Below are 25,306 nucleotides of genomic sequence, written 5' to 3' on the forward strand. Positions count from 1 at the left end.
TTTTCCCGTGCATTCAGGATACCTCAAAGTTCGAATGGAGCACTTCCAGCCACAGCGAAATGGATTCTTTTGTTAAACTCTACTATTATTTTTAACAAAAGTCCCACCATTACGTATATATTATATACCAAATTGTAGTTAACAATGCTACTGTTAAATTTTATTTATGACTTGATGTGGATGTTGTGCAATTTGATAAGGCATGAATTTCATCTAGATTTCTTTACTTTGAATGTCTATGGTAAATGTACATAGTAAACAATTTTGCGGTAAAAACAATCTGCTGAAATTGTGTGTTACTTTAACGTAGGAAACGTGTTAGGAGGTACAAATCTAATGTTAAATTACCATATTCACCTTATCAACATATGTTTTAACACATATATATGTATTTTTTAACACATTTTCCTCAAGTTAAAATAGCACAAAATTTCACTGGACCATTTTTAACATAAATTTTTGAAATATTTTAATTAATAAAATTTTTGAATATAGTTTACATCACACATAAAATCGTAATATTTAAATGGATGACACAGGCGAAACGTTTGAACGCAACGTTTTAACGCAAAACTTTTTGCTGGGTATGGTATCCCACCAATTGACCGTCGTCGGAAGCGGAACTCACTAGACACGCGCTTCGAGAATCCGCAGAATGTCCCGCGCGTTCTTTCATGGGCGTGTACGAGGCGCGCGCGCGAAGAAAAGAACAACTCCCGATAGATTAGTCTCGGATCCAGTTTCATACGTAGGTAAATACTACGGGCTGAGTTCGCGCGTAGGTATCGCGTTGAGTTGTAACACGTGCATACGGGAAATGCCTGGACGTGCAGGAAGAACGTATAGCCTTCGTTTTGCACAAAACCCGGATGGTGCGAGCCTCGAGGCTGACGCGATCGTCCACATTTCACAGTTACGGTAGTCATACCGCGTTAAGACTTCTTTGAAACTCGAAGGAGATGATATGAATAGAAAGGTAGGTCATCAGCGCTTAACCCTCGCAGCTGGATGTCCCTTTCGTCTTTCCAAAATCGAGACGCATTCCACTCGAAATTTTCCTCTCCGCTACTGTGGTGTCCATTCAATTTCCGCGTAAAATCACAGAGCACCGAACGAAAAACAGTGTTGTAAAAATTGAATAATATTGTAATAATATGTCGTCAATATCGATATCCCAAGCGTTGCATATCTCTCTTCCTCCCCCTCCCGATGAATAAAGTTCTGCTGCAATTCGCTGAAGTTCTTCCTGCGAAGGAACAGACCGCGCGAAGCGTATCGCAATACGCTCCGTTATGTCGTCAACATGACAGTTAAACGAGTATTCCCACTCGATGCGAATTTCACGTGGCTCACCTCTTTCACTTGTCGATTCGATTATATTGTAATATCATTGTCACGACGCGTTCTCACCGATAGCGCGATTCCGCGCGTGTGTCCGAGAAAAAATGCTCGTTCTCAGAGGAAAACGCTTCTCATGCGCATAATTTCGCGCGTGCGACGCGCTAAATTATGCGCGTGTGAAGGCACCTCTCTCGCTCTCCTCTCCCTCTCCTCCCGTGTGCCCCGTCGCGTCGCGAGGGAGGAGACGGCCGCGGCGTGATGCGAAGTCGGGATAATCGCGGAATGCCGGTGGCGCACAATTGGCTTTTTGTGCGCGCTTAGATTCGGCGGCTGTATCATTTCATTAGCCCATTAAACAATTACGCACACTTAGAGCCGCGTCTATACGCGGCTGTGAACGCGCTCCTTGTAATTGGGCGTGTGTTACACCGGGATCCTCCTTCGTTCGCCGGACTGATAATTGCTACCGCGATTATCGCGCCGCGTTTCGCCGTTCCGCACGTTGCAAGACGCACGTGCGATACGTCGAGAGTTCGGTCAGTCAATAGTAGCGGAGATCATCGCTGGAGTTTAGACTCTCCCAAGCGACCTATCGAGGCGAATTCAACATATACTTGCAAATCGCGCTTTGCAATGTCAATTGCGTAATTTTTCATTAATTCGAATCACCCGGAACGACACGGGAGCAGCATTGTAATGTCCGCGCGCTAAGTTCGCGACGGTTGAAAACCGTTTCCGATCCCGACAGGCCCTTGTTAAGCAGAAGAAAAGGAGAAGTTAACGAGTAGGCAGCGACGACGCGAGACAATGTACGAAGTAAAATGTACTCGAAGCGCGCGAGGTGAATGCATTGTCGCTCGACCCTGATTGCTTCTACTGCTGCCGCTGCACCGGCAGAGATAGCTCAATTGCTGAACATCCAATGCTGCTAAAGTTCCTTCGCGATAAGTTGTGCGTCGTGATTATTTTCACGGTGCGACGTATCGTCATCTCGTCGAATCGTATTACGCACAATCCGAGATAAAAATGTGATAGCAAACGATAATCGGGCTTGTAACGGAGACAACACGGATTTTTGATATACCCAAATAAATTTGTTATGTCTAACGTTGCGAGCAATAGACTCTTCGTGTTATTATTACTATATTTCCACCTATCTTACGCGCTCTAACGCGTTCGCAAACTTTCTCTCGTCTCCTCTCTCCTTAAAATATTACCTTATCAACATCTAGATCGGACTTAAAAGATTACTGGGAACGGCGCAAATGATTTTCCCGGCCTACGTAAGGCGAATGAAATGAACGAAATTTGAAAATGAGGAGAGCAGCCAACGAGGGTGCCGAAGCGTAAAATCCGAGAGATATCGGCGGCGCTTAAATCACTCGCTATAACATCATCGCGCAAGATGATTCGCGAGCTGATGCGTCATCCGTCGTGATCGTCGTCATCGACATCGGTTCAAGTGGTGTTGACCCGAGCTCGTTCCCTTGCATCCTTGCGACTCATTATTGATTCGTGGGAACATCATTCCGATCCCGTGCCGATTTTTCCCGTCGATCAACGTCAAAGCAGCGAAGGGAAAATTGCCATTACGAAAATAGTAGCGACGAGTGGTGAATTTTCGCTCTCATGACCGCCGGCATTGCCGAGTTCTGGTTACACACATCTCACTAATTTGCCGTGACGTTCTTTGGAGCGTCTCAAACATTTCTCGCCGCTTCTGCGTTTCCTAATGATCCCTAATGTCTTTAATTTCCCTTCGCTACTTCGTATTGTGTTCCCGGGTTTTGCGCGCCCTCAGCAAGATAATGAGGGTAGGTTGGTCACCTGTATACTTCTTGGATATGTCTGGATCGTTTCTGCGCCACGCAAGGCTGCGGAGTTCGATTCGAGCCTCTGCTTTATGCTTGGCTGGCTACCGCTCCTCTATGTCTTTCCTCCGTGCAGCGAACAGGAGAGGAGAGGAGAGACGTCGCCTCAAGAACGCGGGGGAACGCGTTCTTGCTTCCATCGCGGTCTGCTTTTTCAGCCGGGCGATACTTCGCCGAAGAATTCAATGAAGAATTACCGCATAATCTTCGACTCCGGCCGGCCGGCTTCCTTATTTAGCCCCGCATTTTTATTAACTTTGTCGTCCTCACGAGCGAGAGAGAAGTCGATCAGCCGGTTGAGATGCCACACGCGTACTCGAAGAAGAGCGGTAACGACTCGAAGAAACCGGAGGGGAGTCCGCCAATGACAGTTTTGCTCGATGGTGGATCGGCGAAATGTGAAATCGTTCCAGACCGACGTGGAAAAATTCGCGGATACATCGAGAACGTTGTTTCGTTGCGCGTTTACGTCTCGAACGCGCGATGCTCGCGGGCTTGTTCACATCGATCGAGACTGCCGGATTTTTCGACTCTAGCAATAGGCGTCTTTTTTGTTGTCGTTTTGATGTGACGTCATGCGTTGGCCTCGCGCGGACCCCATGCAACGCGAACGTGATACGCGCACAGAGAGATAGTTACGACAATAAACTAGAAACGAAGCGAAATCGGGAGTAAACGTCGTTGTTAATGCAAGTGGAGCAACAGAGCTGTGTCACACTGCAGAAATGCGAATTTTATTTTCGAACTGGCGCATGGAGATAAAACCTATAAGGCCTCATTTCATTCGCCGTTCTAACTCACAATTTTTAACGCGCTTTTACATTAAATTATTCGTGCATAATAAAGCGCACCAAAGGAATCAAGCGCCGAGGTGATAAATATTCATCGCCCGATAACTTTTTTCCATCTCTGATTTATGCAATTTCATTTAATGATCTGCTCCGATTACATGCGATATTAAAAAAGAATTACCGGATCGTCGATTCCTCCATTGATACGTATTCGCACACGAAAAAAAAGACTTAGACTTAAATTAACGATAAATATTCTCATTCATGAGCAAAAATATTATAATCTTCTTAGAAGATTTCTAATCTTGATTTGATTGAATTTGTATTGATACCAAGTATCATTCAACTTATTTAACTTGAGATTAAAAATCTTCTAAGAATATTATAATATTTTTATTTATATATAAGAGTATTTAAGACTATTTCTTTTCTGTGTACGACACCTGTAATTTGAAGGAATCCACAAATCGGCCGCTCTCAACACAAAGTAGCATTTTCGATTTTTGAGATATTACTCAAGTCATTGTCGGAATCGTGCTTCTTACTAAAAGTAAATTCTGAGGATAGCGGCTGCGATGCCTTATCTTCGTGCTTCTTTCGCGACGATACCGCCGCTTTAACGAAAGTTCCAACGGGACGGCGTCGTACCATTGGCCTCGTTCCCGTCGGGCGCTCTGGACGAGCCGAACCGATTAAAGCCTAATTAACCGTTTAACAAGATATATTTAACTCATGGTGTCCGCGTACGTGGGAGAAAGAAAGAAGGAGGAAGAGGGAAAGAGATCAAACGCGAGAGACACACGCCGCTGTCGTGTTTTCGGCACGAAAATCAAGCTCCTCCTGCTCTCTCCGCGCTCGTTGTTCCTTCTCGTCTGCCTCTCGCTCGTCCTTTTCTGCACGCGCATTATCAGACGTGGGTAGAAATAAAAATGGCGTTTTCAGCACGAAAATAAAACAAGCCTCGCTCGCCTCTTTATCCAGTCGACGTCCCCGTTATTGTTATCGCAACCCTCTATCTCCCGTTCGCAGAAACAAAAATGGAGGGGAATTTATCCGAGCCATGTCGGCCACGTCTTTCTGATTTACTTATCGTAAGGGCATAAGCCACAGTTTCACTCTTCTTATCATCGCAATACGCGATTTCTTATCTACTGATAACGCGCGCCGAAGCGTCAGGTGAGACATGTTATATGCCACTGACAACGTAGGACACACGTGAACGCGATAAAAGAATTATATCCTTGTACAGGTCAAGATTAAAAGACATCTCAGTCGAATAATCAGAATGATAATTAATATTTCCAATTTAGTACAGTTAATAGTTTCTTCGATAATTTTCGCGATATTTTCAAAGTAGCATTTTGAGACGTATTAATGCGAAAGAGAGTAGAATGCGACTATATACGGTAAAAAAATTTGTATTAAAAACGGTCCACTGGAATTTTTGTGTTACGAATAAAGTGAATACGTTAAAAAATAATATGTTAACAAGGTGAATATAATAATTAACGTATATTTAACATATAATTTAATTGTATAATTTATTTGCGATATTTTTAACATATTCCCCGTGTCAAAATAACGTAAAAATAGTTTTTACGCAAAATTTTTTGTTGTATGTGGCGATATGAATTATGAAGAAAATGACTAAAGAATTTATTTCACTCGGTTTTCCGTCAAGTACACGTTCCTTTGCGGTACGCAATTACGGTACGTCATGTTGCAAAAATCGCGAGCTTGGGAACGGGACATGTATTCAACGAGCATTGAATCGAGAGTGGAGTCGAGAAAGCGCGATTCATAAAAGCGCCGAAGTTTGCGTAACTGAAATGTTCGTCCAGCTGAGCGGAACAGTTGAAATTTGCTAGGTGAATAAAGGAATCTACTGAATTCGAATCGCGCGCGTTCGAACTCACGCAATTTAAAAAGTAACGATAACAACCGCGTTATTAGCAAATTCATGATTCGCAAAATTCATGAATCGCGCTTAAGCGCGTAACAGCGGCATAAACATAACGATAGATCACAGTTCTACGCGAATTATCTTGACATGAAGGAATGTTCACCCCCCCGGTGATAAAAATTAATGACACATAAATCGATACGTAAACAAGCCGTCTTGCGGACGTTCCGTCGCGAAAGCTATAGCCTGCTCTTTTTAGCTCAACTGGCTACACCAGTTGAGGAAATTTACGCACACTGAAGCGTGAGAATCTCGTACGTGCGCTTCGTACGCTTCAACGTGTGTGTAAATTTCTTGAACTAGTGCAGCCAGTTCGGGTAAGAAGAGCGGGCCACTAACCTAACCTAACCTCGAGACACCTGTTGATTATCTCTTATCTCGAAATAACGCGATATCATCGGCGCGGAAAATGTAAAGATCAACGCACACCTGTGAACTTCGCTCTCCGAGAGTTACGAGTATCGCAAGGTCGGCGGCAAGACTGTCAAGGGTACAGCCAATGATAACACAAACAATGCGCACATACCTCGTTCTTCGATGACGTCCGCTCGATCGGCGCACACCACCATGAAGAGCACGTAAATCCCAGCGATCCTGGCCAGCCTCATGATGCGTCCTCGTGATCCAACGCGAAGAACGAGGAAACTCCGGGCACCCTCACAACTAGCAAGGCATATCCACTGCACCACTAGCGCACACTCGTGATCGCTCAACAACGCGCGAAATGCCACTCTTCGAAGTTGGCGTCTTCCTGATGACGCGCGCCAGTTTCACATCGGGCGAGAGCGCACGACGCGACGATAACTTCACGCTCGAGAACGTTGCGCCGGCACGTTCCTCAAATTCCTGTTTCTACCTGTTCGTGAAACGCTCGGGAGGTTTCGATTCCGTGTCACAACCGGTGCATCGCGGTCGAGTCCTCGTGAATCCACGCTCGTTCCGACCGAGATCCACGATTCCGATTGAAATCTCCGTCGTGCGAGTCCCGCCGTCTCACGAAGCACACGAAGCGGCGTGCGAAAGAGAGATTTGTTTTCAGGATGGCGTAAACTAGCCGAAAGACGTTGACGATTTTGACATGACAGCTCTCTCGGAGCACCGTTCGCCGAAAGAGCGAACACACTCGCGTCACCGACTAAACTGAAAAAACGCGGAGAACGTGACGCGCGACGTGAAATCTGCACGGATGCTTAGGTGTTTCGAACGGCCACCCTCGGCCGACGTCTACCGCGCACACGAACCCACTCCTACGCCGGTCGCTTCAAGAATACGCGCGCCCGATCAAAGGAGAACCGCGCACAGCCAGCTGGCGGGCACGCCCGAAGACTCACGAGACTCGCCGAAGATCGCCGAAGCATGCCAAGACAGCCGGCAGGTTGCCGTTGCCTGTTTATCTTTTTCAGTATGGTTATGTTATGGCTTTTTACATTCGTTAACGTTATCGTAGGGCTGCCTATTATTGTGCCTCAACTGTTCGAATTATGAACTGAACGGTCAAGACTTGACGTTTCTGCTATGCGTCACGGAGTTTATACATCTATTACTTGCGGTGGGTACGCGGAGAGCAGTTCAAACAAGCAGTTCCAGGAGCAGTTAGCAAGAAGTTGGAATGCGTAAGTGTTTTATTGAAATTTTAATTGCCGATCGCCCGTAAACCGGTAATGCGGCACACATATTCACGATACTTTTATATTCCGTTTGCAACGTGATAGGGACAACACGCATTAATATAATGAATTTCTCACACAGCGCACTTTACCCAAAGTACTATGAATGTCCTCAGGATGTAGTCGCCCTCTGGATGTCTTTGAGACATCCCTTGCAGTCTGTTCTACATGGGTTAGTAACGATAACTATACGGTTTACTTGTCTTCGCCAATGTGATCGACATCGTTTGAGAGTGTCTAACAAGAAAACTCGGAGGTGGTGTGAAATGTTTTGGTAACCGATATTTAATAACCACGAGCGAAAAGAGTCAAATAGAATATGCGGTCAATTATTTCTCACTGGAAAAGAGCGGATGTGCATGTACGGCCCTGTCGATTCCGCGAAGACGTTAGTCGTTTCGTCGTTGCAAAAATCGTTGGGAAGACTGGTTTCTTGTCGCCGATGCACGCACGTACGGTGTGCACGAGTGTGATACATACGTGTGATCGCGTACCTGAGAAGAAAACCGCGAAAGACAGCGAATGAGGGACGAGCGGTATAAATGTCGCGCGACGTATCCTGTCGTTTCCCGCGGAAGATCCTCGTCGCAATACCTCCTCGTTTTTAGTCCGATCGAGAAGTCTACTTACGTACCTCTCCTATCGTTCGCAGTAAGAGCAATTTGCAATCTCGCAAAAGGACGACGACAATGGCCGCGACGAGCGGAATTTTTGCGACGTTATTTGACGTAAAAGTTTCCCCGTAATTAATTCACTCGTGCGATGTTATCTCTTATAATTTTACCAAGCTATCGGCGTTCTTTCGCAAAAGCGATCGCCACGTCGAGAGCTATTTATGGAGCATCATAATTCCGCAAAGTGTTCTCAATAGGAAACGCTTCGCCATGATCTATTATGGTCCGTCAAAGCAAACGAGCGGAGATTTATGGCGCGTTGCATTATCGCGGCACAATTGAAATCCAAGTCGCATGTGCTTCCAATAAATCTATCGGACTTTTCGTATCCGTGCTAAAATAATCGAGCAGCTGGACAGAGAGAACATTTTGCACATGCGTTATATCGCCTTCCGGCATTCTCGTGAGATAATAACCGACGAACCGGCTTTGTTTCAAGTCGCGCATCATCCGACTGAAACAATGTTGCTCTTGTAATCGCGACCATTTCGGGCTGTTCCCGGTAAAAACGGCATCTAATATTTTCCGTACTGTCGACGAGCGAATCAAAACGTCACGCTATCCCGAGGTTCTAGGTGACTTCATCGCGACGGCGAAGACGTTTTAATTAAGCCGGTTCCCTGATTCTTAACGAAGCGCCAACGAAGCACTCGCGAGCGCGTCCCGGGAGTTAATAACGGTCTTCATAAAAATGCAGATGTCTTCATCGCGCGCACTCCGTTAATTCCTTTTCCTCCCTTTTCAAATCATGGATCTCGTATTCGCGTATTCTGGATCTCCCCGAAGCGACAAGCTTCTCTCAGGCGGGATGCGAGAGCCCACCTCGCCTTCGGGCGCTTTTTTCGCGCACTTAGAAAGACCAAATGTGCGAGTCTCATGACGGATGGATCGTGATGAATGGTAGGAGGTGGTCAAGGCATACACGTCAAACGAGTTATTTATTTGCCGTTATTTGAATTGTCGAAATATATTACGTTTCAACGAAGCCGAACAAAATCTATTGATATTTTTATATTAATGTTATATTAATATTCAACCGTTCTTTCAAATCTATTTTTAAATTTTTTATTCGAAATTACCTTTTCTGAAAAAATCACATTGCCCACAAAATTGAAATCTCATAGTTTGAAAAACTTGGGAAAACGAGTTTTTCCAATTTCTCCGCGGTTTTTTTTTTGGTTTCTTTCTGAGCAAAAATTGAAAAAGCAGTTTTTTCAACTATATATTTTACTAACTAAAATAATTAAAATTGTCGATTTTAATTAACTTTCGTTATGATAGGGGTTACTTCACTTTATACTTGAAAACAGATTACTTCCATTTCTTTTTTGAAATATAATATTGAGTTAAAGGGAGACAAAGGGGAAAGAGTGTTGAACACGATCACATTATTTCTTTTCTCGTATCCGTTTATTATAAATAACAAGATGCATGTTCGGTGCGCACGTGTCATTTTTAATATGTATAATATATTTATATTTATATTTATATATTTATATATATATATATATGTATGTGTGTATTTTCAAGCTCCAGCGCTAAGTTTACTTCGCTTACTGTACTATGTCTCATTTATGCTGAGTGGTTAATACACTTTGCTACAATCTGTTCCGCGATGCCGCGTGGAAAATTAGAAATTTCATTCGAGGACGAGCTTTGCGCGTCGATGCGGCGCAGGAAAATCGTGTTATCCTCGCGCGAGGTAGAAGTGGATGCTGAAAATCGATCCGCTCTCGATCGTATGCCGGATGAATCGTTTAAACCCTTCGAGACCAGCGGCATTGTCGCGCTCCTCATTTTTCGAGCGATTCTCTTCGTTGTTGACGTGCCAATTAAAATGCAACATACAAATCCGGTAGATCCCTTTTGCTGTCGAAAAATCGCTTAAAAATCGATTGATATGCGTCTCGCGAGTAACGTGGGCGAATCTTCAGGATTAAGACCGATCAGTCGACGAACAATTTGATGATATCGCGTATTGGACTCGGCCGATATGTCTAATTAAATATACGATACGTCGATGTGCAGATTCAACAAATTCGTTGTCGTTGAGCGCCCAGATAATTCGCGCCAATGATCTCCAAGTGTCCGCGGAAAAATTTTTTCTGTCCGGAAACGAAGGGGTTAACGGCGGAGCATCGGTAGTCCTTAAAAGCTACATTATCCGTTATTAGCGTTCGCGTTAGCAACGATTAATGCGTGCAGTCCTCTTAATCTCGTCTCATATCGAGCCCCGTTATTTTAACACTACGCACTCGACTATCATTCTGCCTCCATCTCTGCGATAATCTAAATTTAATACGCGAAGTATATTTATATATTTATTATATGTTCTTATATATAAACTCTCTTTTACACGAAACGGCTATACTTCCTGTCCCTCGAGATGTCCGCGATGTTTCGACTTCCTTTTTCGTTCTCGCGCATCTTTTTCATCATCTGTCATCTGCTCCGAAATAAGAAGAGGAGAATACAGGTCCGTAATCTATTGCCGCGATATTCACATTATACGCGATCAATACTTAATATAAATACTTAATATAAACATCTCGAATTGGCGAATTTTCAGATCTTATCTTCAAGGGAATTCGTTTGATGCGACGTCGTGTGCGACCCGACAATTTATCAATATTATCGTTTTCTTTTTGTCGTTTATTTAACAAATTCTCAATTCAAAATGCAGTCGTAGTGCATTACAGACGTTCGATCAATTCCATCTCACCGTGATTAAAGTTGATTTAGAGAAAGATATGTCGATGTGCCGATCGTCGTGAGTATGCGATGCTTCGAGAGAAGACGCGCGAAAAGTGGGGAATTTCTGGGGGGACACCGCGCGAGAGAGAATCATAATATATGTATATAGAAAACTAAAAAGCGGTGAAACTTTCGAAAGCTACGTACGACATCGTATAGCAGGCACGTCTTATCATATCACGCTAAAGGCTCGAACAGGCCCGGTAAAACCGTACGGAAACACCGAACTCTCTCGACATTTGTTGTGTATCCTTTACTTCTTCCTTATTTCTTATTCTTGTAACAACTAATTACGTATCCCCATTTCTACCTTTTTCTTCCACGCCATTCTTACGCATTAGCATTCCCGCACGCGCTCTCTTTCCTTCTCGTTTATACGGGCAGTCTCTTTTCTTATTAATTAAGGAAAGGGTGCGAACGGTGCGTGAGGATAAATGAACGCACGGATTCCCAGCTCGTTTATAAGGGGACGGGAATTATAGGTTGTCATTCTCCCTCTTCAGGGATGATATCCGTGACCGGGACACTGAATCTCATATTGCTAAGCTGCCGTCTCTCTTTCTCTCTCTCTTTCTCTCTCTCTCTCGCGAATCGTGAAATCTTATGATCGTTGAAAGGACACGATCGATCATTCGTTTTAAACTCTGTTGATTTCGCCGTTAAATTGTAAGTTGTTTGAACGAACTCATCGAGGATACCTGACTATCAACAGTAACAGTAATACCTACCTCGTAATTGTTTATATCGACACTAATGCTTCACTACCGCGTTTCAACGTTATCTCGAAATCGTGAAACATTTTGGATAACGTCGGACCATGTAAGTTAGCGAGAAACAAAATGATCGCGATTATACGTGGCGAGCTTTGCGTTAACTCGGGACTGGTCGATTGTTCACGAATCGGAATAGACGCGAAAGACGAAGCAGAAAAATCTAACGACGTGCTCAACGATTCTCACTATTTCTCTTCGTTAACGTCGCAATGTATTACGAATTAAAAAAAAAATGTTCGTCCTCGTAGCTCGTGAATTATAATCTTCGTTGACGACAACTTCGTTGGGAAGTAAAAGTTTTTTTTCTTCGCATAATAATAAAAAATTCGTAAAACAGTGAGACTATATTACTACCACGTGTTACACCGTGCGATGGAACTTTTTGGACGTCGTTTGGCGAGAAGTTGTGTGCGAGCCGTTAAAAGTTTCTGCCGGGTCCTTTACATCTACAGTGAGTCTTTTCTGGTTTCTTACGAGCACGAAAAGCGGAGATGCGCGTTTCCCTTCGACGTGTTATCACACATTTTCTCGTCGTTCTGCGACTACGTGACTTATTTCTTCCTCGATATTTCTATAGAATTACCGTTAGTGTGGATTTCTTTTTTTTTCTCGAAATTTACACGAAGCATTTGCACGCGAATTTCCCTTAATCAGATCGGAGGAGCTCCTCCTCTCTTGCTTTTCGTGAACGTTATTATCGTGTTACATATTTGTACGAAAATTCGTAATCATGGGCCTGTCGATTTTTAACATTACAAAGTCACGGCTTTTACATGTACCCACATATATAGAAGTACACCTCGAAGTGTTGAACATTTTTACCCGCACATCCCTCAAATCTCTCTTCGGATGATGGCATATTAAAATATTCGCAGGAGAATGTTCGTTTGAATCATCGAAACTTTAAGAAATACCCGTCTGCCATTCAAATAAACGTCTCTTAAACGACAATCGTGAACACCCGCTAAAACGATTGCAAAAGTTGTTCCATCGTGATGTAAAAAGAGCGAACGGTGCTCTCAAAAAACCGTGTCGCACCGTTCGTTAAAAGTCCCGAAAGTGGAACGGGTTGCAACTGAACGCGGTCGTCCGATCGTACGTAACGTTAACATTATTCTCTTATGTATCCTTAGCGAATCGACGTCGCTCCTATAATAACAACACGCGTACCAAGAACAACCGTTGATAAAACATCCGCGATATCTCTTAAGTAATAAAAACCGTCTTTAAAGCTCTTAACTTATAGTTATTTAGAATTAAACACTTATTACGAACGCGTGTGGTCGACCCAGCTCGAAAGTCGCGATTTAAAAAGTAAGTGCGGTGCCGACAGAAGCTCCGGAAAGAAACCAGGCGCGTTTATTAGTGCCGCGAGGGATCGTTGCCCCGACGAAACCTTCCTAAAGCTACCGACATCCAAGTCGCTGCGTCGTCTTGCGATTGTATGCTCGTTTGATTGCATAACGAAAATCGATGGCGGTGGAGGTGTGAGGTTCGGCGATCGACATCTTAACAAACTACTGCCTCCGATATCGGATTCTCCGTGATGTGTATGGTCGCGGTAGGCCAGTCGATCTTCTTGCTGCAGACGTGATTCAGTCCCTCCAACGAAGCCAATCTGAAGTCGGCCATCTTTAACGGCGACAGCGGGGCCACTGTAAACGAAAAGAAGAAATAGAGGAAAGTTGGCACAATCTCGGGGCTTCGTCAATCTGCCGTCGTCAACCTCGCCTTGAGGAGGCTGTGGTAACGCGTGTGGTTAAGTTCCGTTCGTTCGCTCGAGTTTTGTTACGCGAACGTAAAAAAAATCGTTCTCCGAACGAAGGATCCAGAACGGAAAGAAAAGCGTACATGCAAAATAAAAGAAGAAATCTCTGGTGTACTGTTGGTTGGTGGACTGTTGTGTGCGCATAACGAGGCGCTGTGGGTTTTTAGCATGGAGATTGGTACACTACTCTATATATTGCCCAGGTGCGAGATTGCTCTTGTTCTTCATTGTTCGGTCATTGTTCCGAGGAACTGACGTTTCACGATGTTCCGACATGAGGGTGTGTACGTGTGTGTGAGTATGTGCTGTTGTAAAATCAGTCTCTCGCTTATTTACGTAAAGTGGATAATTTGGATCACCTGTATCGGAGGGTAGCGCAACAGGTCGGTCCCTGTTAATATTGCGAACGGATATGTCGACTACCGACTACCGAGAACTATGAAACAGAAGAACTCAGTGGATAAGACCGATTCATCATGAATCACTTCACCGGTCATTTTTATCGTTCATCGCGTATTCGATCATCTTTTTTTTCTCTTTCATCGTCTGAAATTCTTTAGTCGCACCTTTATCGTCAGACTTCGTGGAACAGAACGGACACGGAAAAATTGTACGCAGGGGTGAAATTAAATATACAGGAATGAGATGAGACTCGCACAAATATGTGTGGAAAAGTTTCACGAGACGAAAGTTGTTATAGGCTTTCTGTCGTCATCATCGTAGCAGACGAGGTCAGTGCAGAAAATTCAGGGTCAGGGTGGTTAGTCAAAGTTAGTTTCTTTCTCTTTTCTTGTCCTTTCTTTCATTTTTTTTCAGAATCTCGGCAATCCGAGATTTTCCAGGACTTTTTCTCAGTTAGTACGTCTCATACCTTCCGAAAAAAGTTTGAATTCCGACTTACTTAACGCATAGACGTGGCCTAATTGACCAACTGCGCGCTCGACTCTCCTTGCGGCCTTCAATTCCTAATTACAATTACCTTCGGGTGTTGTCGGCTTCACGGGCTTCCGCGGGGATCTCACCACTAAAACGCATAAGAAAACAAATTCCATTTAAAGATCATAAACATAAACGTGGCAGTGTGGCGCACTGAATTCGCTATTGCTATCTTCTAAAGCGTTGCTAGTGCGAAACATTGATAGGCCAATTATTTTTTTCATCTATTTTTTTTTTCCTTCGAAGTTACGAGTGGATTGCAGCAAGAGATAGCGGTGCAGCAATCTATTTGTTTAAAGTACTGCTCCAAAATTTTGTTTGCCGTGACAAAGTGTCCGTTGTTTTTCGACTCAGATCCATAATATCGATGCCGAGTGGAAATGTTTATTATATTTTTATCATATTATCATTATATTTCTCAACTCGAAAAAACTGAACTTATTGTTTCATCATATTCATCAATTCACGAACGATCAAACTAATTAATATACCGTCGTTCTACATAATTAATTTTCAATAAACATTTAACAACCTAAGTAATTTTATTCCGCTATATTCTTTCGAATTATTTCTTGCCGTATGAAATGTAATTCTACGTTAACATTAATCATGTTATATCACGAGATAAATCTAATAAATCGTTTCTAGACAACAGACGATCGTAGGGTACTTTCATTAATTTATTTCGAGTGTATGATATCTTATTTTACAAGCGTAACGACTTCAGCGCGGTCCTTAGCGTTTGGAACTGTTTCGAAAACAACCAAAAAGAAATAGCAAACAAGCTGAAATTAATTATGCTACGGTTCAGCTGAGATTGTTGTAATATATACATACCACTCGATCGATCCAAGACGCGTGGGAAATAAAGGCGCAAGTCGATGAACATGTTTAATATTTTTTTCTCTTATTTGCCTTATTTCTTTCTTTCTCTCTTCCTCTCTCTCTCTCTCTCTCTTTTATTTTTTCTAACTCGGTATGACGACGAGATTCATGGACGAACTCAATGCAATTGCCCTTTTCAGAATCATCTTTTATTTATCAAGTCGAACCAGTGGCTTCTTAACGAACAGAGATACATGCTCGAATATTTTGAATCTCGGTGTAATCAGGCGACTCTCGCCGTTCGTTAGCACAGAGATAAAGCGACTTATTTAACGAATCTTGTCGTAGTAGTACATCAGCGCTGATCGCGATAAATGAAGTATTATATACGCGACATCAGTCCTGTTACACCCGGATTCAGTGACGTTTAAGAATCGCGCCACTCGTACAACATGGAGATTTTGCTATAATATAATAGTGGAATTCGACGATCGCAACAACAATAGTTAACAACGATGACGAGATGTGCGATAGAAACGACAAATCTATCCGGCGCGACGACCCACTCGGTCGTGAAATTTTTCGTGCTTGAATGTCATTCGTGATCACTCGTTATGAGAAATGACACGACTTTTGTACTGATTGGTGGATAAAAGCGAGTCGAAAGTAAAGAACGAAAAACATGACATGAAATTAATTTGCGTAATTATATTTGACCAGATTTTACTAGGTACCATTTATACTGACTCGTGAGAAAGCATGGTGTTCAATGATCGGTTCTATAGTGTTCTTGTGATTAAGAAGCCGACAACAAAGTAATAAACCTGATTCACGACGAAAGGGAGCGTTATTTCATTGTTAATTTATACACGAGTAGACGTGTCTCTACAACGTTTCTCTCGTAATTATGTAAGCACAATAGTTCTCACAGCGTGAAATTACGCTCCGTAACGTAAAACAACACGTGCAACATTACTATAAAAGAACAGAGTCTTGGCATCTTAAAATTCTAGATACGTTAACTTGTAACGATAACTATTTTACAAAGTCTTGGTTTAATATACATTTACTTCGAGAAAACATGCATTTAGATATTACGCGAATGCACGTTACCGTTCAATTTTCTAATAATATTATCAAAACTAATGTTAGATTACACGAACGATCCGATCGAAATTTACAAGCATGACTTTGTCTCGTCCGAACTCGACTGTTCGAATTCGAAGAATCATGAATTACAACGAACGATCAAATAGGTGTATCTTAGATACCCGTCGTCAAAACCTCGTAGCTCACCGCTAGTTAATTTCCACGATCTCCTATCTAAGAATTATCAAATCCATGATACCTTTCTACCCTTCTACTTTCTTCTCGTTCGAAAAAGAGTACGAACTATTCGTATAGCATCTATCGTTGAAAGGGAATGTGGTCGTGCGGGGACAACCGATGTCTCATCTAAAGATTCAGTAGGCCAAATTCAATCGATAGCGATACGACACACCAATCGGTAGAGCGAACTTAACGCTAGAAATGATCGCGATCAAAGTCTTCCGCTTGTCTGTTTCGACGTTTAGTCGTGCGAAAAATTGCGCGTCCGCCTGCAACGCGCTGGAAGTTGTTTGGTTCTTGTTTTCGGGGAATATATATATATATATATATATATATATCTCGCTCACACTTCCGTTCCTACTGAAAGCTTTTACGACATCCTGACGCGAGTCTGTCCTAGATGGTTGGCAGTAATTACCGACGTGTCTCGCACTTCCGCTTGCAGGCGATCGCGAGATATTTCCTTACGAAACGACCGACGACGCGTGCGCGAATTGCTTACACCAATGAAGGTCAGTGAGAATTGTCAATCGATAGTTCGGTGATTAATTAATCTCTAGAACATGCTTCGCGAAAACGCTCACTTACCGTATCCCTCGCCCTGCAGGAACAGCCGGAACGCCTCGCTCACTTTACCGGGTTGTTCTTCCAACACCATGCCGCAATCCGATATCTGCAAGACAGGATGCAATTATGAGACGTGTAATTAAAATCTCTCGTTTATCTTGCGCGATCTTCGCCTCGAAGAGGAATTATTTCTCGCCCGCGCATTTCCGCGACTTAACTTCCTTCGGCGTTACGATAGTCATCTCGAAAAATATCAGCGTATCTCGGCCGGCCGCCGTTTAATGAAACGTCACGTTACGAAGAGACTTACCTTCATCCAGGAGCTGTTCGTCGGATCTAAGCGTCCGTTTAACGTTACGGTATCGTCGACGTGGGGGCTTAGAGCACCGGTGATGTTCATCACCGGCACGCTAAGCGTCAGGCCCTCCTTCTTGCGCGTCGGGTCCAACTCCCTCGTGATGTTCAGATCCGTGCGACGTACGTAACTATCGATGAACAACGCGAGATTCGTCGGGTTCACGCGACGCTCGAAGTAATTCTTGTACACCTGAACCAGATCGTGATTCCGCTCCTCGGTCCCCTGCTCGAAGAGAATACCTCGATTTTAATGAGCGAATCAATTCGAGCGAAGTTGCGCCGCCCGCAATTCCAAATATTCATTCAGCGTCATATACGCGAATACTCAACGAAATAATTCGCGCGCCGATTTGCACACGCGGCGTTTGAACTCGGAATAATCGCCGCGCCGTCCACCTCGCTGAAATGACAAGCGCGCCGGCATCTGATCTCGCGATAGCACGCGAGTCCGTAATCAAAGTAAATCGTGTTCTTGAGGCCGCGGTCATTACGTCTGCCGATCGGACGATTTCGCAGCCGCGGCGCAGCGTCTACGTCGTAGGCGCTCACGATCCGGTTTCTTCGCGTCGCAATGGAGGTAAAAACAACCGGCAAGACCCATCATTAGTGTCGGATGGGAGGGAATGCAACGGAACGGAATGACGGCCAGGCGAAGCCAGGAAAGAGCCACACGGTGTGTCCGCCCGGCGGCTTTATTTGAAAATTACTTTCCCTCGTGCTTTCGCGCAGAATCTAATCTAACGTAACCTACCCGCGAGACCTGACCTAACGTAACCTACCCGCGAAACCCAATTGAGAAACAAAAAGATGCGAAACCGAAAAGAACGCGAAATATTAAAGAGACCGACGCCGCTCGGTTTTCACGCTCTTACCCAACTCACTAGCATTATCCACTTCATTAATTCACGATCAATCTTGATCTCGCGGAACGCATCACGCTAGACGCCTTTTGTCTAGCCTTCTGATTACAATATTCCAGATTCAGCGTGCGTATCGCGAAATTAATGTTATTATTATTAAATAATCGTAATATTATCAAATAATTGTTAAATAATATTATAACATTATTATATATTATTATATATTATATAATATTGTGATAATGAATTGAATACATATAATATTATTATTACATAATATTACCATCAAATAAACGTAAATCGTAATTTGATATCTTGTTTTAGAATAAAGTAATTAAAAATGACTTTTATTTCATAAGTGGGACAAATTCTGTGTGTATGTGAGAGATAATTTATTAGACGTGTAAATTAACTCTTTACTTGATGCTTTTAGTTGTACCCATATCTAAAACGCATTTTAAACTTAACATATTTCTGCTTAATTGTGATTTTTAAAAACTCTCATATATATTTATAAAACACCAGGTAATATCGCGGAATGATCAATATAATGTCGGAAAACGGTGGTAAACAATATTGCTGTCGATAAAGCGTATATTCAACACTGCGTTTTTTTGCATTTCAACAGGCAAAAAATGTTGCTGAAGCTATAAAAATGATTTTTTATCGATTTTTGACAAAAGCGCAGTGAGTCAAATAACTTGTGAGAAATGATATTAGAGGTTTCGAGAAGATTTCGAGAAGGCTTGCTCTAAGATAACGCTCTCAAATGACAAACGAACAAAAGACATAATTTTTGTTGCTATGTAATAACGGAGATTATTTCGATAATTAAAATCACACACCTCACATTGATAAATAAATCCTGATTTTTGCTGGCGAAAGCACCGAAATTAATTCACACACCTAATAATGTTATCTGCACATAATTATTGGGGTTAATTATAAAGCTTAGAAGTTCTTTTTGAACTGCGACGATCTGCGCGACGTAAAACGGCGCGATAAAAATATCGGTCTGATTCACGGCTTTCCGAGGAGATATTACGAGGATCCTTTGAAAAGGCCCAAGCTCGTCGTCGATAATTCATCTTGTGCTCGCGCATGAGCGCTAACTCGGTTGACATTATTTCGTGCCTCATAAGAGCCCGACGGTTTATTACCTCCGTGAAGTGTACCCAATGAAATGAGCTACGTGAGATAATCTCGCCCGGAACCCACTTATACCCCGTAAAAGGTCTTCGAAAACAGACGTGGGACGTTTATATTAGCCGGATAATTAAACAATCGAATGTCCAACGTGACGTAGCTCCATTTCCCAGCGAAGCGCGTGTGTACGTAGAGAATCAAGTTGCAACGTAAACTCAAAGTTAGATGAACGTCGCCGACTATTATTGTATTCGCGCGGAAAGCGGTGTTCCGCGTTGTGGCACGCAAAAATATCGCGACGGTAATTTAACTTGGCAACCGTGGATGTATATTAGTTGTACACGACGGCTGACGTCGCTCGTCACGAAATCATAGGCCTCAAGCGTGACCTGTGTACTCACCCTGCCGAAATGATGCCACATCAGATAATCGAGAACGCCCTGGGTCATGCCCTGCGACCTCAGGTGGCGCACGTTTAACTTTTGGTAACCCCACTCGATCCATCCCGCCTGCGTGGACACGCAGTTTATCAGGCACAGTGCATTAACTTTCTCCGGATGGGCGAGCGCGAATCGCGCCAGGATGTTGGCTCCGGCACCGACTCCGAAACCAATTACGGACTTGATGCCAAAGTGGCCGAGAATGAAGAGCAGCTGTTCCGCGAGCTCCTCCATGGACGGATAGGTATAGCTGAAACGGAGCGAAAAGTTGTCCTTTTAAAATAACCTTTTCGTTATCGGCAATGCCTCGACGACGGCGTTGCTCCTATATAAATTCAATCGGCGCCTAAGCCGCTCGTAAAGTCGCTATCTGCATTGTAAACTGAGTCTTCCAGCGGGCGCCGTTGAAAACATATCAGACTGAGTCTTCCTAACGAGTCTATGATTTTTCAATACACTTTTCCGCTCGCAGGGAATTATAACGCGATAAGTAATATTAACCGGGATTTTAAACGAATATTAAAAGGCGCTGTGGAATCCGCGATTTATAATTTTTAATTTTTAATTTCCAGCGAAATCCGCTCGTTATTTTCCCCCTGACACTAATGCGAGCAGATTTCGTGTTGCTGATAACGCGACGATATTTATTCTCGCGCACGCGCCCGGCGAACAATGCAAATTTGGCCGCGATATTTGTCATTAACACCGTCAGTAGAATCCCGGATAGGATTGATTTTCATTAATAATACAACATATCATCAATTGTATCATGTAATCGTCGTTTTGAGAAAGACGAATATTATATATATACGTAAATATATATGTCCGTAAACAGCATGAAGTCCGGGACTGATGTATCGATATCCGAAGCTCGCGCGGCCTTTGGCAGGATTTGGCACGCGAGCGAAGACCAACTGACAACCTCCGCATACAAATCTGCATTGCGGCCTAAATTATTTTGTAACGCGGCGCTTAGTTAAATGTGCGTCTCCCCGTGGTAAGCCTTGGTCGTTTGAGGTCGGCGTAATTAAGCACGGTAAGAGAATAATTCTCAAATATGACGACGCGGTGAAATCTTCCGCCAAGGCCTCTGGCGGTCTATATTGCGCTAACCGTGATTTATTTCCAAAACTTGTGAATCTTATTTATTATTATCGCAAAAACGTAAAAAGATCGATTCTTCTGTCTTCGATGGGTTTCGTTGTGATTATTTCGTGCGATTTTAAAAATACGATAATTATACCGCGAGACGTTGCCGTCGCGAGGAAAAGAAGAAAATACGCGTATGTCTCACTTCTATCTGTGATATCTTGGTTTCATTCTCTTAGCATAATAAGATCGGAGAAACGAATTATATAACAATCGATAAGCTCAAACCCGTACTAGTGCACTCAGCTGGCGATATTACACGAATACGATGAGCACTCGCCGTGGCGAGTGTGCGATATAATAAAAATATCTCTCTTTCGCATGGCTCGCGCTTATGCGCGAGAATGATGAACGAGAGCGGACAAGCTGTCTACGGAATTGGATTGAATTTGATTGAGACGTTAATTAGGTCATTGATTCGCGCTAATTGAATCCGGCTGTCATAAAAGGATGTGCACTATCGCACATCTAGACGAGATCGAAGCTTTATCAGAAGCACATAAGCCCACTCTACTCATAAACATACATTGAGTTCATCCTCATGTCCTAATTAGTTTGCTCTTTAACGAGATCTTAATAAGACAAATGAGAGAGTTTTCGTTTTAGTTCTGGATGTGACTCAAGCGACTGCTTCCTCATTCTTTTCACATTATCCAACGTTGAACCTAATCTCAAAGACTCGACGTTTTACTCCCGACGGATAATTATGTTACGATAACTGTGATGTTTTGAAAGTTTCATCATGTGAAAAAAAATCAACTCACTCCTCGGGTAGCGTCGGTGCGCCCTCCTCTTGTCCGGGTGCGTTTACGTGGTACACGCAGAAATTTTCGAGTAGAACACGCATGTCGATGTAATTGAAGAATGCCTGGAAGCTCGAGATGTCTGGAAAAATAATGGTATTTTTTCAGTGGAAATGCCAGATGTTATTAAATCCCGGATAATCTCCTATACAAATATCAGCCGTGCGATAGCGCCTCTTCATTGGAAATCGGACCGTTTAAATCCGCGAACAAACTGAAATTAGAAACTGAATACGCGGAATAGACCGTAAATTGGAATCGAATTCAATACGGTAAAATGTGTGAACTGGAATCATCATGTAAATTGTGTAATCAGTGCTCAATGCGCGGCATTGAACGAACAAAAGGGCAAAATATGCGCGATGAAACTCGTCAGACTTTGTTTTCTCGCTGTTCTCTGCCATTCGTTCCCGACGGCACTCGAAATGACATTCCGAGCGTTTTTATTCGAAATCACTCACAATTAAGGCCTAGATCGTGATAAGTGAGGATAGCTGGTTTCGCTCGATTTCCTTGCACCGCCACCAGCAAACTTCCCTTGTCGGTCTCCACCTTTTCTTCCCGCACGGAGCCGTCGTCCCTAGAGAGGTATCTCAGTGCCGGAAATTGCAGCTGAATGTTCTTCAGCTCGATATCGTCCATGCTATCGGAGGGCATCGTGCTGCGCATGAAAATCAGTCGTTTAATTATTCGGCGTCGTCAGGGCGAAAAGTAATCTGACGCGCGAGTGCCAATCAACTCGACAGCGATCGAAAATTTCCGACGGCATTTAACGCGGACGCGATTCATTCTCTTTCCTTCTATCTCTCCCTCTCTCTCTCTCTTCTTTCTCTTACCTTCTTTGTTTCTATTACTCTCGATATTGCAGCGCGAGCAATTTTTTCGCGATTCTTCTTTGATTAAAAAATCACGCGAATAACGATGGCACACAGGCGATAACGAGCGATGGTACTTTTTATCGAACGATAATTTCGTCGTACTTCGATAATAATTTCACGCGCTCGTGGAGCTAATGTCCTATACCGGCGAGTTTATAATGCAAATGCAGCAACGTGCACCTTGTAGCGTACGGTTCACGTTCGTACGGGTTATTACCGAGGCTATTGTTGCCGCCCCACATAATGGGTCGCGCAGTACGGGGAATTGTTTATCGAGACGAGGCGGCTTCGCGTGTTACTACGAAAAGAAATTAATGAGAACGAGCGAAACAACGATGAAGAGGCGGTTCTTGACTATACGGATCATTGAGTCTCTCGACTCGTTGTTTGCGTCCTCTTCCTCAATCTCGCCGATGAATATGGGTTACGAAGGTTGGGTTACGAAGACGCCGTGACAATTGTTCTCATTGCCAGTTATCACGTCGAAGGAGAAGCCGAGACAATGTTAGCCCTCCCTGACGGTTAACGTTTCCAAAAGCTATTATTTCTCCTTCGACGACTTCGAAATCGATCGATTTTCATAATCGTCTCGGGGTGAAGAGCGACGCGCGAGAAAATAAAAAGAGATTTTTATTTCACTTCGTCATTTATTCACGGGAACACCTTTTAGTTTTTATTTTAGACGATACAGAAAAGGAGTGAATACATAACGATATAACGACAGATCATTAAGTAAAAAGAAAACAAAAACAGTAGCGACAAATATTAATGATAATAATGAAGATGAGCCAATAATAACATGATTAAATTATTATATATTATATCACATGTGGATAAAAATTGAAATGAATGAGCAAGAAATAGGTCAACAAATTAAAATTGATAAGTGATTACCAGTCAGAGTAATAAGAATAATTAAATGAAAAGTTGATTAATGAATAAAAAGAATAATTAAAAAAAAGGATAATTAAACCAAACTTTGCTGACCGTCGGGAACTCAACGGCGTTAATTAATTCGACCACGACCGGAAGAGTTAACGTAGCGAGTGCGCTCATGACACACCGGCAAAGTTTGCCAACTCCTCATTTTGCGCGATCATGCAACCGCTGCGTCTCGCGTTACGGCGCGACAGATGCACTTTGGAAGATGAAGCGAACGACGTGGCGTCTTCGCGTAGTTTCGCGCAACGCTCGTCGCACGATATGCACACATACACACACAAGTTGCCCATCAGTATTGCATAGACGTTAAAGCGACCTTTTTATAGTATCGATCAGCAGGTCGCCACACCCCAGTTGGTCGAAGCGATATCGCGGACACAGAAGAAACGTAAAAAAACGTCGACAGTTTCATGATGAAACACAGAAAAACACGCCACGTGCCCCGACCGCGCGCGGATATCGTAGCAATTAACTTCGCTCGGCCCGAGAGTTAATTATTCCCGATCCGGCGGCACGGAGGAAGTGTGTTTTGTTCGGTCGACGAGTCGGTCCTACGGTACACTCGCGCTTCGAGATCCCTGAGCTGGACTTTAGGCGCGAATTATGTCGCAATATTGAGCTACGGTTTGAGGAGGTGTCAACGGATGAGGCAATAGTCGACGGATCTCTCCCAGAGGGCGATCCATTAACGGTCCCAGGGTCGCCTCGGAGCTGGTCAAAGCTGTTGAGCGCACTTGGGCTGCGCAATTCGCGGCGAACAATACATCTCCCTGTTATTCTAAACGCGTAATAGCGGCCGATCGCTTTAATCGGCCGCGGAAGGGTCGACATCGGCGGCCCCGGCTAGTTGCGGGTTCTCTCGCTTAATGCTCGAAAGACCTACTTCGGTCTGTATCCTGGGAGGAGGATTTACGGCGCAACCCAATTTCGATAGAACGGGAAAATGTCAGGAACCCCGTTTGACCTTTCCGGGCGTCCGCGCGCGCGTACGCGCCGTTACCAAGCGCCCGGTAGGAGAAGAAGAACGTCACCGGGAACTGGTGCTCCCCCTTTTCTCCTCCCGCACGGACGAAAACCCGACGACGACTCCGTTCTGTAATAATCGACGAGCGCGAACATGACGTAGTTTATTACATCGTACACACGAGGCGCGGTCGTTGCATTTTTACGTCCCTGGGCGCGATCTGCCACCGCCGGCGCTACTCCCGTTCGCCGTTATTAAATTCCTTATCTAATCGCGCCGGGCCGAGGGAAAGGTCGCACGCGCGCGTTTTCGCACGACGGCGCCTAAATTAACGCCGCAGTGCGGGCGTTCGGAGTCATTACCGCGTTAAAGCGGAAATTTATTATTAGCCTTACGCGTGCTTCCGCTCAAAACTCTCCGCCAAGATTTATCTTTGGCGCCCGGCGCATCGTTAGCGAGTCAAAGTTCCAATACCCGGGCGTGTATCTAATTTTCGAGATTATTTCTA

At 43.7% G+C, this 25,306-nt stretch overlaps 2 protein-coding genes across 5 annotated transcripts in view; both read right to left on the reverse strand.

Moving 5' to 3' along the window:
• Positions 1 to 7,213, reverse strand: part of LOC106742590 (epidermal growth factor receptor) — a 144,368-nt gene extending 137,155 nt beyond the window's left edge. Inside the window, exon 1 of one of the 2 annotated variants that reach the window (XM_014615706.1) lies at positions 6,493 to 7,213. In XM_014615706.1, coding sequence (XP_014471192.1) covers positions 6,493 to 6,574 — 82 coding nt within the window. In that variant the 5' untranslated portion in view covers positions 6,575 to 7,213. The remainder of the gene's footprint in view (positions 1 to 6,492) is intronic. The other variant, XM_014615704.1, reaches the window with a different exon arrangement.
• A 3,402-nt stretch (positions 7,214 to 10,615) lies between these two features.
• LOC106742525 (protein NDRG3) overlaps positions 10,616 to 25,306 on the reverse strand; it is a 33,155-nt gene continuing 18,464 nt past the window's right edge. For all 3 annotated transcript variants that reach the window (XM_014615543.1, XM_014615541.1, XM_014615542.1), the window contains 7 exons: positions 22,476 to 22,675; positions 21,976 to 22,096; positions 20,024 to 20,312; positions 17,570 to 17,839; positions 17,281 to 17,365; positions 14,504 to 14,626; positions 10,616 to 13,489 (listed from right to left, as the gene is read on the reverse strand). In XM_014615543.1, the coding sequence (XP_014471029.1) occupies positions 14,568 to 14,626; positions 17,281 to 17,365; positions 17,570 to 17,839; positions 20,024 to 20,312; positions 21,976 to 22,096; positions 22,476 to 22,675 (1,024 nt within the window). In that variant the 3' untranslated portion in view covers positions 10,616 to 13,489; positions 14,504 to 14,567. The remainder of the gene's footprint in view (positions 13,490 to 14,503; positions 14,627 to 17,280; positions 17,366 to 17,569; positions 17,840 to 20,023; positions 20,313 to 21,975; positions 22,097 to 22,475; positions 22,676 to 25,306) is intronic.

This window comes from Dinoponera quadriceps, unplaced genomic scaffold (genome assembly GCF_001313825.1).
Source record: "Dinoponera quadriceps isolate SergipeBrazil2010 unplaced genomic scaffold, ASM131382v1 scaffold113, whole genome shotgun sequence".
Classification (NCBI taxonomy): domain Eukaryota; kingdom Metazoa; phylum Arthropoda; class Insecta; order Hymenoptera; family Formicidae; genus Dinoponera; species Dinoponera quadriceps.